Source organism: Phalacrocorax carbo, chromosome 3 (genome assembly GCF_963921805.1).
Source record: "Phalacrocorax carbo chromosome 3, bPhaCar2.1, whole genome shotgun sequence".
NCBI classification, from domain to species: Eukaryota; Metazoa; Chordata; class Aves; order Suliformes; family Phalacrocoracidae; genus Phalacrocorax; species Phalacrocorax carbo.
The window spans coordinates 83021922-83042701 of NC_087515.1; the positions used below are offsets into that span (position 1 = coordinate 83021922).

Below are 20780 nucleotides of genomic sequence, written 5' to 3' on the forward strand. Positions count from 1 at the left end.
AGGTAAAACCTGTTATATGTTATCCATGGAATATGAAATCAGGAAGTATTTCAAAGGTATTACACTCTTCCAAGTAAAAGATAAGGCTAGTTTTGATTTACTTCATTATTGTTAAAGCTATTCTTATTTGTGTTCTAAAAATCTTATTATGCAAGTAAAAAGCTATGAAAATGCATTTAGCTTTGATGCAGAACCAATTTTCAAAGTGATGAGGCTGTATAAACAAAATCCATTGTCCTTTAAACAGCTGCACACTTATCCAACAAAGATAACTACTTTTCATATATCACTATTAAGATTTTTTACTGTAAGCGCCTGGCATCATATTTCACAATAAATTGTGATTTGTAATGGTTGCCATGAAACAAACGAAATTGTGGGGTTTGCTCATTTATCAAGCGAGTGTCCTTTTGGTGCAGATTGTATATGTTGCTCCTATGAAGGCTTTGGCAGCTGAAATGACAAATTACTTCAGCAAGCGTCTGGAACCACTAGGCATTACTGTGAAAGAGTTGACTGGTGATATGCAACTTTCAAAAGGTGAAATTCTGCGAACACAGGTATGATTAATATTTTTAAAATATTGTTCTCTCTGTGCAGTCATACGCATAGGTACCCTGGTCCTTTCTTCAAACCCCTTGTAATAAATGTATTGATGAAGCACTGAAATGTTATTACTGAGTCTGCAATTACACTGGTTATGTTCCAAAACATGGCTTTCAATTCAAAGTGATTAAAACACTAATACATCAGAAATACCTTAAGCAATGGGCTCATTAAACTTTTTTGGTTTTCCCATTTAGACTTACTACTACGGTGGCCAACTTCCATATAACCTTTGTATAAAATCTTACCTGATTCCAGCTTGTGAACATTAGTGGGTTGTGCCCTTATCCTTTGAGGATTACAAACCAAGTGTTATATGTGTTTGCAAGAAACTAACATTCATAATTTCAGATTTGGCATTCTTTGACAATAACCATCTTTGAAAAGTTGAAGGTCTGGTCTGCAAATGGTAAATTCTGAATCAATTTGAAATGCTGTAACAGTATTATTGCAAATATGTCAAAATAATTATTCTTTTTATTAAAAAAAAAACGAAAGCTGTTGGTTTCTGTCAATGGCTGATGCTACTTTTCCTTTGTAAGGACAAATGAGGAGAAGTATAAGACATCTCTAGGTTAAACATTTCAACATTCACAGAAATGAATAAAATTTGCATTTTTAGCCTCATAAATAGTACTGCATAGCTGGAGGTTTTTCCATTTTAGCAGATACTTCTTGTCACATTTATTTCAGGCAAATGCTGTTTGTGTCAGCGAAATATCATTTTTCCAAAATATTGAGATACTTTTATATCTGTTCTTACATAATGTTCCTTGTAATTACCCTTCCTTCCCCTGCCTGGTCCAAGAGACAGGATGAGAGTTGGTTGTATTATCGATATAAACATTTATAAATGTAACTTGTAGTAATTATTGATTCAGATGAGTTATATTGTGCCAGTCTTAGTTTTGATGTATTTTACGTTTTGATTATAACACCAGAGAAAACTCTTCACATAAATAGACATCTATATGTAATTAATAATAAAAAGGACCACTGCAGTAATCTAGTATGAAGTTCTGGGTAGCAATAATCTGTATTAGAAGATATAGATGCATACATTGACGCGTACAGTCACAACGCTGTGGTAACCAATAAATATCAGACCAATATCAATGAATAACGGCAATATCGCTGGTACTTTATCAGAATTGCTTTGAAACACTGCCTAAAATTTGGGTTTACGAAGTAAAACATTTTTCAACAGGGACTTTTAATAATTTAAACTATTTACATACACCAAATTATCATTTACGATTACTTCCTGTTCTCACAATACTTTTCAGCTTAGGGCACGTAATCAACTGGGTCAGAGTTTTAATAGTGACAGAGCATGTGCAATCACCGCCAAAAATGAAATGACAGTGGAAAAAACTGCTCTAAGTGAAAGGATAAAATTCAATGAACAGAATGAATGTTGAATGGAATACTATTTTCTCTTGCTCTCCTAGTTTGTAACGTAACTCAGAAAATCTCACCTCATTACTAAAACTCTGCTTGCATGCAGTAAAAAAGTAAGGAAAGGGGAAAAAAACCCAAACAACCAAAATACCAACAAAAAAACCCACTTCTGGCATTATTAAGAAATGTGTATGGAAAATGGTTTATAAAGTTGAAATTTTATTACTCTAGTAATGTGAAATTTTATATTAATATATTCAAAGTATTAATTTAGAACAACATCGTAACTGCAGTGTAGAAAGGCTGTCTGTTTCGTCATGCTCTCCTATTTCAGTCCAAAATACCACTAGTCACATAACTTCATTTTCTTTTGAGGAAGAGGCTAAAGTAGATTTATGTATAAAAATCGAGAAGAAATGGCAAGGGGAGGATGTAGGTAAAAATCAATTTTTTTTCCTGCCGTGGACTCATCTCATTGCTTTGACATTTATTTTTGTTACCTGTAACTTACTCGTCTTCAAAGGATTTCTACATTTTTGTATGTACTTCATAGAATAGAAACACTAATCTGAAGTGTGCTGTATTTGTAGTTCCTAAACTTTTTAGGGGAATGGAGGTGAAAGAAAAATGGTCTTCAGAAGAGGAAAATTTGGAGACCATTACATAATTTGTGATGCAAAATTTAGTTCCTAGATTATCAGTGGAACTATAATTAAAGCATTAATTAATTTCAGTTTTGCTTCTGCATCAATAATAGTTTTGCTTCTTTGCTTTTCAAAACATTGGAAAGTTTAAAAAGACAAATATAAAAAGTCCAAAAATTCTGGGACTGTGAAATATTAATTTTTTCGTTTCTTTTGTTTGTTGTAGTTAGTCAGCCTTTCCTTATGATTAATCAGAATTTGTAGGAGGTGCAGAGGAGAGAAACAACAATCGAAGAGTTACCAATGTAATTGCTGCTGCTTTTCTTGCAAAATCTGGAGCCCAGCAGTGGGCTTTTTATCCCTGTTTATCAAAATGCACAGAAAATATATAGCCTTATAAACTGAGGAAGGGGCACTTGTGCTGGATATTCCTTATTGCTATTTGCATATATGGTTTCCTATGAAAATTCATGAGCTTTCTTTCATCTACTATACACTTGTCCAAGCAGGTGTCTTTCATTGCTTTTACCCTACAGTAAATTGATTCTCACGTCAAAACTTTATTTTACTTCTCAGCCTCTCTAATGTATACATTTCTCAGACAGGAGTACTCTGGTACGTGTTGCTGCTTATTTTATGTTTGAGTTGCTTTGCCAATCATTATCCTGCTTTCTAGCCTTTACTACTGTAATAGATGAAGTGCCCATGTTTCACAGTAAAGCAGTTTTTCCTGTAAGAATTAAAGTTATTGTGGATGCATGCACACAGGGGTAGTGTATTTAGTAGGGGGGATAAAGGACAGGAGTAGGATCATCAACCGAAGCAGATGAAGGCATTTCACTTTGGATCACTGTTTCAAAAGATCTCAGCTGGTTCTTCTACAAAGCTGTAGGCCTGATATAAATCTTCTGTGACAGTTGTCTTCTGCCTCTTTTCTGAGCAGTTAAATTTTCACCGTCTTCATTTTCATCCTCAGGTGAATCAAATCAGTCACAATGAAAGACACAAAAATGAGGTGATTGTCAGGTATTAGTTAGAAGTAGCACTTCAGTGACAATCCTGATAATTTTCTTCTTCCTTCATCCTTCATGCTTCATCCTTCACACTTTGCCTATGTGTATTTAAATATGTGTATTTTGTAAGTCATTACATGCATCTGTTATGCTTATTCTGATGAGGAAAAACTGCTTTGTCTGACAAATTGCTAACTGTCTTGCTTCTCAGGAATTCAGCCTTAATGTACAGCGGGGTCTGCCTTTATTACCTTTTCTACAAATATTTTTAAAAGATGAAAATGTTAGCCAAAAAAAGGTAATGAGTAATTTGAATTTTCATTCCTTTTACGATGGAATAAAATCTTTTAAATGTTTTTGAAAGATATGCCCATTACAAAGGTCTGTAGCACAATTTTTCAGCAATACCTTTCTCTGTGCTTTCCATGCTGTCATTTATATTCATCCAGAAGATATTGTAGTGGTTTAACCTCAGCCAGTGACTGAGCAACACACAGCCGCTCGCTCACTCCCCCCACAGTGGGATCAGGGAGAGAATTGGAGAAGTAAAAGTGAGAAAACTCATGGGTTTGAGATGAAGAGAGTTTAATAATTGAAATAAAATAAAATTGTAATACTAATAATAATAATACTATAGAAAGCAAGTGATGCATGATGCGGTTGCTCCCCACCCACCAACCAATGCCCAGCTAGTCCCCAAGCAGCGGACCCCTGGCCAGGTTTCCCCTAGTTCATATGCTGAGCATGTCATGACATGGTATGGAATATCCCTTTGGCCAACTGGGGTCAGCTGTCCTGCCTGTGCCCCCTGCATCTTGTGCATCTCCAGGCTTCTCAGTTAGTTGAGCATGAGAAGCTGAAAAGTCCTTGACTTAGTGTAAGCATTACTCAGCAACAACTAAAACATCAGTGTGTTATCACTGTTTTTCTCATACTAAATCCAAAACACAGCGCTATACCAGCTACTGGGAGAAAAATGAACTCTATCCCAGCTGAAACCAGGACAGGAATCAGTGTCTCCTCCTGCTCCATACCTTTATGGTATTATACATGAAATGATTTTACTTCCATGTTGCTCCATACTATACTTAGAATATTTATTAACAGTACTATGGTTCCAACACATACTTCGGGAGCCAAGCTTTTAAAAGAAGTTATTTCTAATTTTACCAATAATGAAATTGCCTTAAAAAGAAAAATGAAAATAATTGTTTTATTGACTCTTCAGTCAGTCTTCTGACCTGCTCCCCACACCTTGTGCAGTGAAAGCCACAACTACTACTTATCTAAGTGTAAGATGTGGGATGCGTGTTAAAACTGTAAGATGCAATTTCTCTTCATGTTTTTGTGAAAAGGAGTAGGTGTAAATATTTAACATGTCACTTTAATGTTTCAGACAGAATACATCCAGGGTCCATTACCAAATAATTTGTATGTAAATAAGTGCTTCACTGAACCTGGGAACAGAAGAAAATAAACTTGTTACAAAACTAAATAATCCTAGCTATTGTACTGGTTCGTGTAGAGAGTTTATCTTGCATTATTAAAGCTTTTTTTCATAGTTTAAATAAGTATACATTAACTTCCTTTTCTTCCTTTAAAAACAATATCAGGGAGTTTATTTCCCTACAGTTGATATTCTTCCTGTTGTCTGTATGTCTGTATGCATGTTTGTATACTGACCTACTATTATCTAAGGGTGTTTATATGCTGACATACTATTATCTAGGAGACTCTGATACTTAGACATCACTTAAACCACAATGATATTAGGCATACTTTAGCCATAATCTATTGTTTGGTAAGTTGATTTTGTTATGTTAGTCTTAATGATTAAATTGAAAATATTCATAAGTAACAAATTCTATATTTTGCTGGGTAGCATTCAAGATAACATGAAGTGTTTTGTTAGAAGGCAATGGATTATTTGGGTGATAGTCCTTGTGGACTTTTTTGATTGCACATATATATAGCTACTCAGCCTTTGCTTTATACAGCCTAGAAAATTATATAACACAACTTCAGAATCAACATGTGGGCTTTCAGATCAGTTATCTTTGACCTTGTGTTTCCAACAAATGTACTAGTACTAGTTATCTTTTGAAAGCTGGAGAATACAGCTGGGATTGGAGCAGTATAGATTTATAATGTAACCTCAAGTCTGAAGGCACTGCCCTGCACTGGGCACAGTGAGCAGCCTGATGCCTTAACATGTACAAAACAGCAGTAGCCTCCAGGGAGTTGCAGAAATGCCTTCTGGCTTTAACAATTAGTAACTTTTAAAGGTAGTGGGCATCAAAAAACATGTAGGAGATAATTTCTCTTTAATGTTTTATATATGCATAACATGAAACAAAGTTAAGACCCTTGGCATAGCACAGTGAAAATCCATCAAAATTTCTTCTGCTTCTTTAAACTTGAAAAATAATTTTAAAAAATTGTTAAGGATATTGTATTTTATTTTTAAGGAAAGTTATTTTACTGTTCTATTGCACCTTCAGTTACTGTGAATATTCCTCATCCATAGGCTAGGACCTCTGCAGTTTTGTATGAGGTGTGTTACACTTCAAACCTTGTCAACAGCTAGCGTCCTAATTCAAATAATTGCATATAAGAGACTGGCATTTTCAAGTTCTGACATTTTATTTTTCAATCATGTTTTTGCTTTATTTTGTGCCTCAGACCTGCAGTTATAAGCCAAACTTCTTGCTTTACCTTGAAGGCTGCCAGACTGTCATGAGCCTTGCTTGCTACAGATATGTCTTGGTGTTAAGGCCAGATTAGCAGTGCTTTCTGTGTTGCTAAAATTACATAGCAGTTGAAAACAAATCTGGTCAAATTTTGTAAGCAGACTAATTTCCCCAGCCTATAAACCTCTATATATCTCTGTTCCTTCCTTCTCATATTCTTGGAGTTAAAGGGATTCAGAGAGCAGGAGAAGGAAATTTATTGTGTTTTAAATAAATATTATGGGAAAATGAATCTATTATTGTGTGAATAATCCTGATTCTGCAACTTCTGAACTATTGAATGCTTTTTACCTCTCTTGGAATATAGATTTATTTTTTTAATAAAGGCAAGTATTTCCTTTTCTGTTATTGTCCTTGTTAATCAAGAAATTGATTATACAGAAAGCAAGGTTATTAATTTAAAATATAGTATTGGATTTTCTGTAGTATTTACATAGTATTAAAGTACTTCATAGCCCACAAAGAGATTTATATGTTTTCTGAACTGCCAGGCTGTGCCTGTCAGTGGGCCTGCCAGCCTTCACAGTACCAGACATTTCTGAAACTTCTAGGTTTCTGCAGGCCTCCAAATATCTCTGTCTTATTTTTCTGTCATGGATTTGATAAAAATTAATAGCATGTCCAGTTAAAGAAAGAGATATCAGAAGCAAGCACTGTATCTGACCTTAGTCTGCTTTCAACCTAAAATCCTTTAAACATTTCTCATTAACGTAGACAGGAAGTAGGAAACCTAGAGTAGCACTCACCCTTTTTTGTTTTAAAAAACCTGCCTTCTTCATAACTTCATAAACTTTTGTAATTTCACAACTCTGAAAAATTCCAAGATGTTCAAATAAATCAAATTCAGAGCTTAAATTTGTTTGCTCTACTGTCCTGCGTCAATGAAATACACAAAGGCACAAAATGAAAGATAGACTTTTTATCTATGCCGCTCATTCTTTTTTAAAAAAAGTGGGGGGGGGCAGGGAGGGTGGTGGTGAAGAAAGCCCTGCTCACCCTGACTTGCACTGGCAGTGAGAAAAGGGGCAGCCAGCTGTCATATTTGTTCTCTGCTCAGTTAGCCTTTGTAAGCTAAAATCATGTTGCTTTCAATGTTGATTCTTAACGTTGCTCACGATTTATGTAAAACCTATCTTAACATTTTGCTAAGAAACCATCCTTCAAGGCTTTAGATTTGAGAAGTGATATCATTTTCATTTGCCAAGTGCTGAACATGTTGAGCAGCTTAAATATGTGAATAATTTCCAAACTATTCAGGAAAAAAACCCCACCAATAACTACGCTGAATGCCTTTTCATCACTTTATAATCACATTGTGCTAATTTTTGGGGTGTCTGTGCCCAGGGCCTGGCAGTGGGGGTCTCCACCGTGCCAGACCCAGCTGGCTCCAGTGCACCCACCACAGGGCACAGCTCAGCCCAGCAGCCAAGGTGGTGGTGCCTCTGGGGAAGCATATTTAAGAAAGAGCAAAGGGCAAAAACACTGTGCAGCAGTTGAGAGAGAGATAGGAGTGAGGAAAAAAGTGTGAGAAACAGCCCCGCAGACACCAATGTCAGAGCAGGAGGCAGGGGAGGAGGTGCTCCAGGGGATGGAGCAGAGATTCCCTTGCAGCCCATGGAAGAGACCGTGATGGAGCAGACATCCACACTGCAGCCCTGGGAGGACCCCACATCGCAGCAGGTGGATGGTGCCCTAAAGCAAACTGTGGCCCATGCAGAGCCTATGCAGGAGCAGGCTCTTGGCAGGAACTGTGGCCTGTGGAGAGGAACCCATGCAGGAGCAGGTTTATCCTACCAGGAACTGCAGTCTGTGGAAAGGACCTGTGTTGGAGCAGTTTGTGAAGGACTATTTCATGTGGGAGGAACCCCACATTGGATTGGGGGAAAAGCATGAGGAAGGAACGGCAGAGACAAAGGGTTATGGACTGACTGCAACCCCCATCCCCCAGGAGGTGGAGGAGTTGGGAACAAAGCAGTGAAGTTGAGCCTGGGAAGAAGGGGAACTAGAAGGCAAGGTGTTCTAGGTTTTGTCTTTGTTTCCCCACTATTGTACTCTATTTTTAATTTGCAATAAATCAAATTAAGTTTCCCCAAGTCAAGTCTGTTTTGCCTGTGACAGTAAATGGTAAATGACCTCTCAGTCTTTATCTCAGCTCATGAGCTTTTCCATCTTATTTTCTCCCCCTGTTCAGCTGAGGAGGGGAATTGAGAGAGTGGCTGCGTGGGCATCTCACCGCCACCACTGTTAACCCACCATAGCTAGTTTTAGTTTTGGATTTTTTTTTTTAAATAAAGTTACTGCTTTCATTGAAATTTTACTTTATTATGGTATTTCACAACCAAAAGAAATGTTTTGTTAGCTTACTGCTAATTTTATTAGCTGATTGTTTTTCTTTTTACCTTCAGCTAGCTATTTATACTGGAAGTAAGAGTAGTTTAGAACAAAAGGGCAATTCTTGACGAGCATGAGTAATACAACTGTACTGATAGTGTTTTTGAAAACACTAGTGTTGCAAATGAAAAGAGAATTTGTGTAAGCTGCATTTGCATTGGCAAATACATTTGTCTGATTACGGAACAGAATGCTTTTCTTGAGGAGAGGAAATAGCCTGAAGGACTGAATGTATTTTGACATCTGAAGATTAGCTGATTAATTGTACTTGTGATGGCAAGGCAAAAGTGAGAAGTGAAGCTGAGACCACAAAAGCATCAGAGCTGAATAGGGCAAGTAGTTCTGGGAACAGCAAATGGCATCAGGACCTTTGAGTAGTATGGATGATCACTCTGATAGATTCTGTCAGCTGACAGACTGATATTAAGTCGTGAAGGTTTTATTCCCTATTGGAATCTGATACTAATAAAATGGAATAATGCTTTTTTCTTCAGTTCTTATCTACAATATAAAACTAATCAAGTCTGAAACTATTTGAAGTGAAAGAGGGCTATAAACTTGAGGGTGCCTTCTGTTTCATCTACAGCTTTCTTTTTCTGGTATGCTGTTTCTCATTTCCTGCACTTTAATAAGGTATAGAGATGCTTCTAGGTAAAAGCAAATAGTGAACTTGATTTCTGCTACTTTTCTTTTCCTATGGAAGTACATAAATCGTGTTAATTTTTAGTCATTCTATGATATTCTGCTATATGTGTGCTTCCCGTTTCAGGTATATACAAAGCCCACTGCTTGAAGCTGAATATGCATATGTAGTAATTTACCTTATGCATATAGTAAGTACATGAGATAGTGATTCTCTACAGTAGTTACTCATTTACATACTCTGTGATTCTTTTAAATAAACATTAGCCACCCATTGCATGCACTTTTATGTTTATGTGTAACCAGAAATTAGGGCATCTTTACATGAGGAAAAGGAGATACGGGATGAGAGAGTACTTGAAATCAAAGGGGGTCTTTTTGCACTCAGGAATTTGCAAAACAATTAGCAACTGCAGAATTATTGCTAAATCATGTTAAATGTCATAAATCCGTATAAGCAGCACTTTGAATGTCCAGTTCTTCCAATAAAAAGGATTTTTTGTATTAAAGACAAATCTTGAAAAACAGGATTTGGTAGTGTAGGTTTACTTTTTTAACACTATATTTCTTGACAATCTCTCTGTCCATTTTATAGGTTTTGGCAGGAATAAATGAGTTCTGTGGAGCTGGTCTTCCAAGGAGCAGTTACAAAGAAACATTCTTAAGCATTACTACTATAGTGTGCTAAAAAGACCTCCTAGCCTGGTTTGATACACATGAAGATACTGGAAACTGGCTATTGAATCTATATATGCAAAAATGTAGTGTATATACATATATACAAATATATGGCAAAAAATTAGACAGATGTACATGCTCAGCATGGGCAAAAATATTTTACAAGTTCGTGTTTCAATTACCCCCAAACCAGAACTGAAATGGCTCCCTTATTTTGTGGGCTTTGCAGCATGCCCTTAATTGCAAGTAGGTTGGCCTTTGGTTACATGTATAATAATATGCTAAAATGTATGACATTACATTACACTGTGAAATTAAAACATGGAAAAGTGTTGCATTTCTTATTCCTCCCAATGTCTTGTTTTCCACAGATATGTTTCTGTTTCTAAACTGTCCATGTTGATAAAGTAGCCTTCAAAATTTCTTGATTAGTAAGGTATCTGTTTCTATAGATAATGTTAATAACAATTAATATAAAGAATATATAGGAACTTTATTTCTCAAGTTCCTTTACTGAATGCAGGGACATAATCTTACAGTGCACATCAGCATACTCAAATCAAAATGTTTCAATATGGTGACCAAGAATTATAAATTTTTTTAAATTCAGGATATTAACAGCTCTTCTCCCTTAATAACAATTTTCAGGCTATTGTATTGCACTGCATTTTTACAGAAAACAAAGGTAGAACACTTTTTCTTTTGATTGACGTTGTCATTTGTTATTCCATTCATATTACCATAGGATTTTGTGAAAGCTATATGAAGTGCTTACACTGAAAAATGACCTAGAATATGCAATCTAAGTGCCTTTAAAACAAGAGAATACTGCTTTATTTTCCCATCTCTTGGTGCTTTGTCACCGTCTAATCTCTTTCTCCTTCTGTGGTATACTTTGTCTGTCCCTGTAGGTGCTTACTTTGATGTCAGTCTTCTATAAGTGGCCTTCATCTCCAATTAAAAGCTATTGGTTTTTTGCTTGCAGTTGTTGAGAACACCTGTGTTACTGCTGACTTTAAATGCCAGTCTGTTTCCTTCCAGGAACAGAATGATTCTTTGTTCTAGAAACTTTAGATGGTTTAGGTGCAATAAAACATACAAATCTTTTTTTGGTATGGGAGAGGATAACCTGTCATGAAGTGGCTATCAGGAGTGATCCTGAGATTATAAAGCTCACAGATACAGAAAAGCCCTACTCTTTTCAAGTTGTTCAATTCAAAAGAAGAGTTGAGCCTGGTTAATATTCCCTTTTCCGATATGCCTAGATTGAAAAGTAGTGCTGTATTCTATGCATACCCAGGGCTTCAGGAGCAGTGTATCCTCTTTTGATCAGCATTTGGACTGGGAGTTATAATTTATCAAGAGCACATCAAAATGTAATACAAAAAAGATAGAGGAAGGGACGTGCCGTTCTTTCTGAGAAAAATTCCAGAATGTTTCTCAGTAACACAACCTTGCTGAAAGAAAATTTCCTTTCTTCTGAATTTTAAAAGTTATGTACTATTTAAAATGAGAGTCTTTTTTCCTTTAAATGAGCTAAAAACCTTACCTTTCAAATGAGAGAAATATACCAAAATGTTTAGAACATAAATGCTTCCTAAAGTATATGACTGAGTCAAGAAAGGTCAAAATTTTTTTATACAGTAGGTTTTCTATGTACCAAAGTCATCTCCATTTCACACTGTCGTCTCCATGTGGATTTCCCCCATTTCAGAAGACTTCCGTCTGAAAATAAAATCTTGATTCCTGCTTCACTGTCCATGCTATCTTCAGGGCAAACTCTGTTTAAAAAGAAACACTGTCCAGGATATCTTTGAGACAGTGAGGCTCGATAGGACTTCACAGACTGTTACATATCTCTTTCTGTCTAACTTTTTTAAACTTCTTTTTTCTATATATGTTAAGTGCATTTCTTAATTAGTCTTTAGTTCTGAAAGCAAGACTATTAAAATCAGAAGGGATGTGTCTTTGTACACATGCAAATACCTACTGTATTGTATTTAAAGATTTGAAGCTTTGTAAGATTCTGATCTTGTCAGTCTCTTCACTGGTAAGCAGTGTACGCTCCCAGCTGACAGCAGTCTGGTGACCAGACACTCCCAGGTCTTCATTTTTCTTCCTTCCTTACACCATCTTGGGGATATAGTAAAGAAAGTGAAAAAAAATTGAAGTTAAACAGCAGAGAGGCAATTTGGGGCCTATAATGTTAATTCTTTGACTGAATTCTTTAACTCTCAGAAATAAAGGCAGTAAACAGTGCCTTCACATGTACCACTTCTGGTTGCCTCCTGTGATGAGAATGATTAAGAAACAAGTTTTGTTTGTATAAGAGATTTCTAGATAACCTCAGTGGGTTCAGTTAGTAAGCTCATTTCTTAGTTGAATTGTTTTCTGCATTCTTTGTGGTGTTTTTGTTGCTGGGACAACTACATTGCTTTCTCAGGCTGATGTTATCGATTCGTGCCTTCAGCATTGGACTTTGGGGTTTTTTTGGCATCAGTCTTCAAATACCCTAGTGGGTTTGTTGGAAGTCCTGATTTACTGCTCTCCCAATAATATATAAGCCTATGACAGCTAAGATTTTGCTGGGGGGCGGGAAGTACTTACACATCATCAAACAGTAGCAGTTTGAATAAAAAATAGTAGTCCTTTATAAGGAACTGGAGGTGCTGCCTGTGACCTAAATTAATTTCTAGATTTATGACAGAATCCATCTTGATTTTACTAAAATCAGACTTCCATGCTTCAGAAATTAGAATTGGTACTCTAAGACATTCATTTACATTTTATTTGAAATAATTTATTTTTCAAATAGACAGATATAGTGGTTTATTATACTACATGCCTACTTGCTTTCTGTTATTGCATAATCTGTAGAATTTTAGTACAGCCTTTGAGTAACCTACTTTGTGTTTAATAATCAAATGCCACATACTCTGATAAAATGTGTAATTGACTGGCATTCTTTGGCATGACTCACTTGGCTAAAATCTCTATTTATACTGGGTTGAAAGGTGGGAGTTAATTTTTGTTTTAGCAGTAAAATCTAGTTGAAATGATGCCAGATAAAATTACAGTAATTTTGAACAACAGGAAAAAAATTTTTCTATGTGTTCTGTAGTTAAAGGATATAAAGCTTTTTTCGTAATTGCATTCTTGGTTGTGTGTTCCCTTTTATTGGAAGTAATTATGTTCATGCCTGACTTAGCTTCATTTCCTACAAGTTTTTCTAAACTGTTTTGAAACCAAAGTTTGAGTGGTTTTTTTTCTTTTTTTAAAATGAACTTATATATAAGTTACTATACTATATAGTGTATATATGTAGTATATATACACTATATAACTCTTGTACTTCAGCACTTATATGACAATATACAAATATTCAATTTGGATGAAGAGCCCTTGCTATAAGTATATACTCCTTTATTTTTTTCCCTCCAGCATGCACATTTTTTTTCATTTAGTTTAAGCTTAATCAGAATTAATTCACCTTTAATATGAAGCACTTGGATTAATCACTGTCTCTGCAGAGGTTTGATACTACAGTGGAACTTTAAAAGTACTACTGTACAAAATTAAGAAAAATAATTGTGTTTTGGATACACCATTGATCCAGTCTGCAGCTGAATATATCGAGGGGAATGCTGTTGCTCTTTGGTTGTATGGCTAAGACCAACAGTGTCACCTGCAGGTGAATCAAGTAGGTTTCTTAATTTTTCAAGAGGAAATTTCAGACACACAAGTTACTTATTGAAAATGGGAAGATCTGGTTTAATAACTTTCCAATTAATATCTTAAATCAGTGTCTCTACTTATTCTTGTTATGAAATTAACTTCAAATATGTCATTCAAAATATTTAAGTGCTTGCTAAAAAAATTTTGAAATCATCCTTTAATGTGTATAAAAGATGTTTATTGGGAATATTCTGCCCATTTACTATTTAAAATCAAATTACACTGAAAATGCTTGTGATTTATGACATTAAAATTTGTTTACTGTGTATGTTTTTATAGAGGTGAGAAGGCATTGTTTATCATTGATTCATCTCAGTTCCTTGTGGTAGAATATGGCAGAAGTGAATATGAAGTAAAACGTCAAAAGTATTGCATTTGGGTTTAAAAAAATCCAACTAATAAAGACTTTTCTAATTTATATATATAAAAGATTGCTCTTAGATTATTCCATCTGTTACTTCAATACAACAGATATTAATAATGCCAACATTTTTCTGAAAGTAGAATAACATACGAATTTGATTTATGTTAAGACAGAGGACTGCTGTTCTTCAGTCATTTTTTGAGGCATCGGTATCTTCCTTTCTCTGTTGCCAGGTTTGTAATTAATTAATTAGAAAGATGATCCCTGAGGTCCCTTCCAACCTGTGATTCTGTGATTCACTTTTGCATGAATGAGGCTCGCTGAATCAAACACTCTCTTGACTTTACATGAAGGATTTTTAGTTGTATTATTACAATTATGTGATCATCTTGTGGCTAGTGAATCACATGTGAGTTGCAAAGTACTTGTAATATTTTAAGCTACATTGTGAATAGTAGTGACATTGTCAGAGAGGCTTCTGTGTAATACAGATGCGTGATTGTGGGAAGAAGGAAGCCCGTTGTGGCTGCAGTGGGAGCTGCTCTCCCACTTCTGCAATAGAGTGCTGAAGCTCCTATGGGGAGGCTGCCTTTGAGGTTTCTATTCCTTTTATGTCACTCAGGTTGGATATACCTATCTATCTATCTATCTATCTATATATATATATATCACTCTTGTGGATTCTGAGAATAGAAAGATTTGAATAGCTTTGTGTAGACTATCATGTGTTGGCTAGTCAGCTGTAATATTTAGAGACCTCAGTGGTAAGTGGTCACCTTACATAAGATTCAGTAATAGATTAAGCCTAGTTCTTGGGTCTTCACAGACCCCAGTTTTGGTTTGTGCTGTTTTAGAGCGTTTTTGCCAGTGACAAAAAAAACCAAATGTTGCTTCTTCATGTCAAAGGCATAGTGCTAAGCACAAGATTTCTTTGCTGCTCCTTCCACTTACTTGATCTTGCTTTATTGTGTTTCAGACAGTCCATCTTGTTTAGTTGTATACTTGCCAAGTTGTATAAACTGCTACACCTCTCAAAACAGATAAATGTTACATTGATTTGGTCACTTTGGTATTGGGGAGGGAGGAGAGAGGAGAGTTCCTGACGTAGTAGAAAGTTTCAAAGACTTTTAATTCAGTTGTTTGCTAATGTGCAAATATTGCAGATCCAGTATTGTAGCTGTAATAAATTCAGTTAGCTTAATGCATTTATGTCATGCAGCACGATTCTTGAGTTTCAATCTTTTATGCAGAATTTAAGAGTCTCCACTTAATGTGCTTCAGAAAGTGTATATTGTGTAAGGGTATTATATGTAGGATTATTAAACAAAATGGTCTGGTGTTGAAAACTGATCAAGTAGCATGTTACTGCAATGTTTTCCACACTCCTTTCTAAATCACTTAATGAGGATATGGTACTAATGAGTTCAATAAGCTACTTCAATATTTTTAAATGTAGATTGAAAGCTCAAAGGTTTACAGACTTTAGGAGTCTCTAGTGATCCTGTGAACAACTTTTTCATAGTTGGTGCTTCCAAGCTCAAGAGTGGTTCATCCTAATAAGCAGAAATTTATACAAGAGTGGCGGGAGGCCCACAGGATGAAAAGCAAACGTAAAAAGGAAGCATGCAAGAGGTGGGTGCAGGAATAGGTGACCTGGAAGGATTGTAGTTCCTCTTTGGGCATGAAGGGACATGGTTAGGTAAGCCAAAGCCCAGGAGCTTATATGAAGGGCAACAAGAAAGACTTCTATGGGTGTATAGCAAAGGAAGACTGGGAAAAATCACCGCTAAACAGGGCAGGGTACCTGATGACAAGGGACACGTAAAAGGCTAAAGTACTTAATGCCCTCTTTGCTTCAGTCTGTATTGTTAGGCCTGGCTTTCAGCAATCCCAGGCCCCTGAGACAAATGGGAAAGTCCGGAGAAGGAAAACTTAACACTTGGTAGAAGAAAGTCAGGTTAGGGAACGTGCAAACAAACTGAGCGCAATATAAGTTAACGCAATCTGCTGAGATTCATGCACAAGTCCTAAGGGAGCTGATCAAAGTCACTGTGAGGTCGTTCTCAATTACCTTTGAAAGGTCATGGTGATCCTCTGTCATGGCAGAGTGTGCCTTCAGCAAGTTTGCAGATGGCACAAAACCTGGAGGAGTGCTTGACACATCAGATGGTTGTACAGTCATTCAGAGGAACCTTGACAGGCTGGAGAAATGGGCCAACAGAGATCCCATGGAGTTCTAGATAAATGCCGTGTCCTGCACGGCAGTGGGGGAATAATCCTACACACCAGTCCAGGCTGAGAGGCCAATCAGCTGGAAAGCAGCTTCCCAGAAAAGATACAGATGTTCTGGTGGACAAGAAATAGAACATGAGCCAGCAGTGTCCCCTTCAGTCCGGGTTGCATTTAGAAGAGTGTTGCCAGCAGCTCACAAGTTATCCTTCCCCTCTGCTCGGTACTGGTGAGATGCATCTGGAGCGCTGGTTCTGCTTCTGGGCTCCCCTTTATAAGAACAACAGGGACATACTAGAGCAAGTCTGGCAAAGAGCCATGAAGGTCATTAAGGGATAGGAACATCTGACACAGGAGGAGAAACAAAGCAATCTGGGGTCATCATCCAGGGTATGAGAAGACTCAGATGTATGTGATCAATGTGTGTAAATTGTGTATTCGTCTATAAAGAAGACTGAGCCAGACATCAGCAGTGTCCAGAGAGAGGTCAAGAGACAATGGGCACAAACTGCAATACAGGAAATTCTCTGTAAGCACAAGATTTTATCTTTTTTCCTGTGAGGGTGGTCAGGCACTGGAAGTTTGGTTAGGGAAGTTGTGGTGTCTTCACCTTAGAGTTACTCAAAACCCAGCCAGACGTGGTCTGGAGCAGACTCCTCTAGGTGACCCTATTTTGAGCAGTGGGTTGGACTAGGAAGATCTCCAAAGGTGCCTTCCAACCTTATCCATTCTGTGAAAATCAAGATTAGTCTATTTTGATTGAATTGCCTATGTGATGTTTACTGCATATATCAATAAAAGATGAGCAAGGAACCATTTTAGACACCATTTTGCCTCTTACAGTGTTCTTGTATAATGATTAAAGATGACATTTTGTCAAACAAATTTCAGATTTTCTTTTCCAGTGATGGAAGGCTAATAAGTAGTATGCTTTTCATATTTTTATATGTAAAATTAAGACTAAAAATCCTTAAAATATATTGTCTGAATGTTAAATTCTGAACTCCAATAAATCTTAATAAGTAACAATAAAGAATCCCTCAGTTGATATTCTTAAATTAATAGCAAAGAATCTGAAATTGAAGTACTTCATGGTATGAACTAACTGCTCATCTGCATATGAATAATTAATTTATTAAAAACACCAAATAAAACATTATTATAGGTCTTTTTCTCTCAGGCTTTTTTGGCACTGAGGATGTAATCTTCAGCAAAACTTGTAGGAATATAATTTTCAAGAGTGTCTATTATCATTCATATTTTATCTATGAAGAACTTGGAAGAATGATTTACTTTTGTTGGTTTTAATGGTCTTTTATAGCTGAAAAGATTCTGTGCAAAAGGAATCCATGTGTCTATAAAATTACTGAGTAACTGTTTTGTGCTTCCAAATACTTTTTTAAGCACAGTAAATTTTACAGGATAAAAAAGCAGTCTTTTATAGTTAATGCAAATGATGCATTAAGTTAGACCCTTCTTCCAGAGTACAATTTAAAGGTACTCAGAAGTCCAATTATCTTTGATTTAGATGTAAAAATTGCAGAATAACAGCTGTGCCTGCTGAGTGAATATTCCTCTGCAAAAAGATAGCTTATCTGAGTCGAGTTGGGGACAAGTTGCTCAGGGAATGTTTGCCTCTTCTGGCTCTTTTTTATATTTAGCTGCTTCTGGTCAGTTGAAAATGCAAGTAAATTACCAAATAGCATCAGAGCAATTTAGAATTTATATATCCTCTAAGTTGTCATTTTGCATGTTACAGAATATTTTAGGTTGTTTAGCATTTATTGTGACTATTTGTGGAACAAAAAAAACACATACTTCAAATTAATACTTACAAATATTGCAAGTAATCTAGCTAAATTTGACTGCATTATAAAGTACAGCTTTTTCTATACTACATTACAAAGTTTTTTAAAAGACTCTTTGATACTAAAGAATCACTTTATGTGCAATAACTATATTGAAATATACTCTAAAATAGAATTAGAGTATATATAAAAGTATAACGTCTTATTAGTATAGGTATTTTACTAGCATGAACTGTATAATAGTATATGCTATAGCATATAGTATTAGTAGAGTATATATTAGCATATTAAAATATTAATATGGAGTATAATTAGAATATATTATTTAGGATATGTTATATGTATTTGTTTGGAATTGAAATTTGAAAGGTGTTTTTAAATTGACATTTTGAGGATGCTTACCTTGATGTAAAAGCTACATTAAGTGTAGTTATGTACATTAAGCTGATCTTAAAACTGTACAAAACAGTATGAGAATTGATCTAATTTGTCCTGCAAAAACAAATTTAATACAAATATTTCACTATTGATAAATATTGGTCTAATTTGATCTTACAGCACCCTGATCATGGAGCTTTCCTAAACTTCCTAGCGACTCTCCTTCAGGGGTTTTCTGTCTCTGCTGTTAGATTTTTTTATTATTATTATTTTTAACAGAAACCTATTTTCCACATAAATCCAACTGAAATTACATTACCACTTTCCTTATCTGAATGTCTTTCTTCCCCAACCACTGCTGTTTGCTTTTTGAAGACTCTTGTAGTTGTAGTTATCTCTGTTCAGTCACATTTATTTAGCCTAAGCATCAATTCGTTTAAACTTTCTGTAAAGGTCACGCTTCATTTATGTTTAGTCATTCTCATTTTTCACTTCTGGACTCTCAGTTGGTTTGCACTTCTTGAATTAAGTTGCCCAAAACATAATGCATTGCCCCAAGGTCATACTGCTGCTGAGCAGAGTGGAAGGTTTATTTAGCATGTCCAAATAACACATTTCTGTGCCAAGGTTTCATTTTTTGCAACAGCATAGCATTTTTGGTTCATGTGCAGACTGATCTGCACTTTCTTGTTTTGCCACCCTGCTAGTGTCTTGCCAGTTTTTTTACATTCTGTATTTGTTGAGATAATAATTCCTACGGGTCAGATCGATCTGTTTTGGTTTTAGCTATGTAAAAGTTAGGCAACCAGTCTAAACTGGCTGCACAGACTTTTAGGGAGAACAATGCTAGAGAGAAAAGGATTCTAAGGCTGATTTGTAATAAGATGGATAAAATGAACCCGCTAGAGGGAACCTAGACAACTAGTGTAGGTGGTGAATTTCTAAATTAGCAGGTAAGATAGGCAAGATGAATCTCGTTCTTGGTGTAGAATCTTGAAATGGTATTACTGACTTTCATTCATTAATGCATCTGTTCTTTAAGTTATTAAGGCATTTTTAAATTCGTACTCCATCCTCCAATGTGTTTACAGCTCTGTGCAGTGTAATATCCATTGAAAGTTTAATGAGTATATTCTTTAGTCTGTCATTAGGATTATTCATGAAAATATGTACTGAGGTGGATAAACTCCTGTGGAACTCCGTTTGATTTGATCCTTTCATTACAACAGCAAACTGTTGCTATTTACTCTGAGTGCTTAAAGGCTCCTGCTGAAATCCAAAGGGTGTGCTAGATTTTAGTTAATATAACTGGAGAATTTAAATCTGGCAGTCATACTGTAGGTCTGTTGCAGTCATCTTCAATACTGGTTATCATTAATATTAGCATACATAATTTTTGCTGGAATGTAGACTTGAAAGCAAATTTTATGAAATCACATTTGCAGGAAAGCAAATGAATTGGTGTTTGGGTTGTTGTTCAGTGAACAGGTGTGGTGAAATTGCCTTTTAATGCAATATCTGTTTAACATCAGCATCTCAGCTGAACCAAGAAACCTTTCTTCATCTTACACTTTGTGTGCCTCTGAGTAGGTAATTTGCATTGATTCTCAAAAAAAAAAACCCAACCTGGTTTGAGACAAAAAAACCCACATTACTTGCTTCCTCTTGCATACAAATCTGTGAAAGAAAATAAAACTGTTGAGTAAAGGTGTGTTTAAAAGGATATTTGCCACTGTTGCAGTGTGGTCTTTTTTTCATGTAGTATTGGGTTAATCCACATCTTGGGGTAATGCTTTATAGGAGCAGAAGAGATGGGAAAAAACTGATCAAGCACAACTGCTTCTTGAAAAACAGTTCTTCACCTTTAGAGAAAAAGTCACCTCTCTGTTCCAGAGAATAGGTATTTTGTCACTGATTTTTTTTTTTCAAGTACCAGAAAAAGGAACACAGATGCTCTCCCCCACCTCTGGCTAATTATAATATAAAAATAAAATTTAAAAAAAAAAATTATAATTGTGCCAATAAAAGTTATTCTGAACTTTTTATATTTCCAGTTAATGAGGTATGTAGGACCATTGTGATGAGCCTTAAAAGTGTGCCAGTATAAATACGTTAGAAAAACTGTTAGTGAGATCACTCCT

At 35.8% G+C, this 20780-nt stretch overlaps 1 protein-coding gene across 4 annotated transcripts in view; it reads left to right on the forward strand.

Annotated features, from left to right (window-relative positions):
* Positions 1–20780, forward strand: part of ASCC3 (activating signal cointegrator 1 complex subunit 3) — a 288816-nt gene that overhangs the window by 81737 nt on the left and 186299 nt on the right. For all 4 annotated transcript variants that reach the window (XM_064447559.1, XM_064447556.1, XM_064447557.1 and 1 more), the window contains one exon: positions 420–560. In XM_064447559.1, the coding sequence (XP_064303629.1) occupies positions 420–560 (141 nt within the window). The remainder of the gene's footprint in view (positions 1–419; positions 561–20780) is intronic.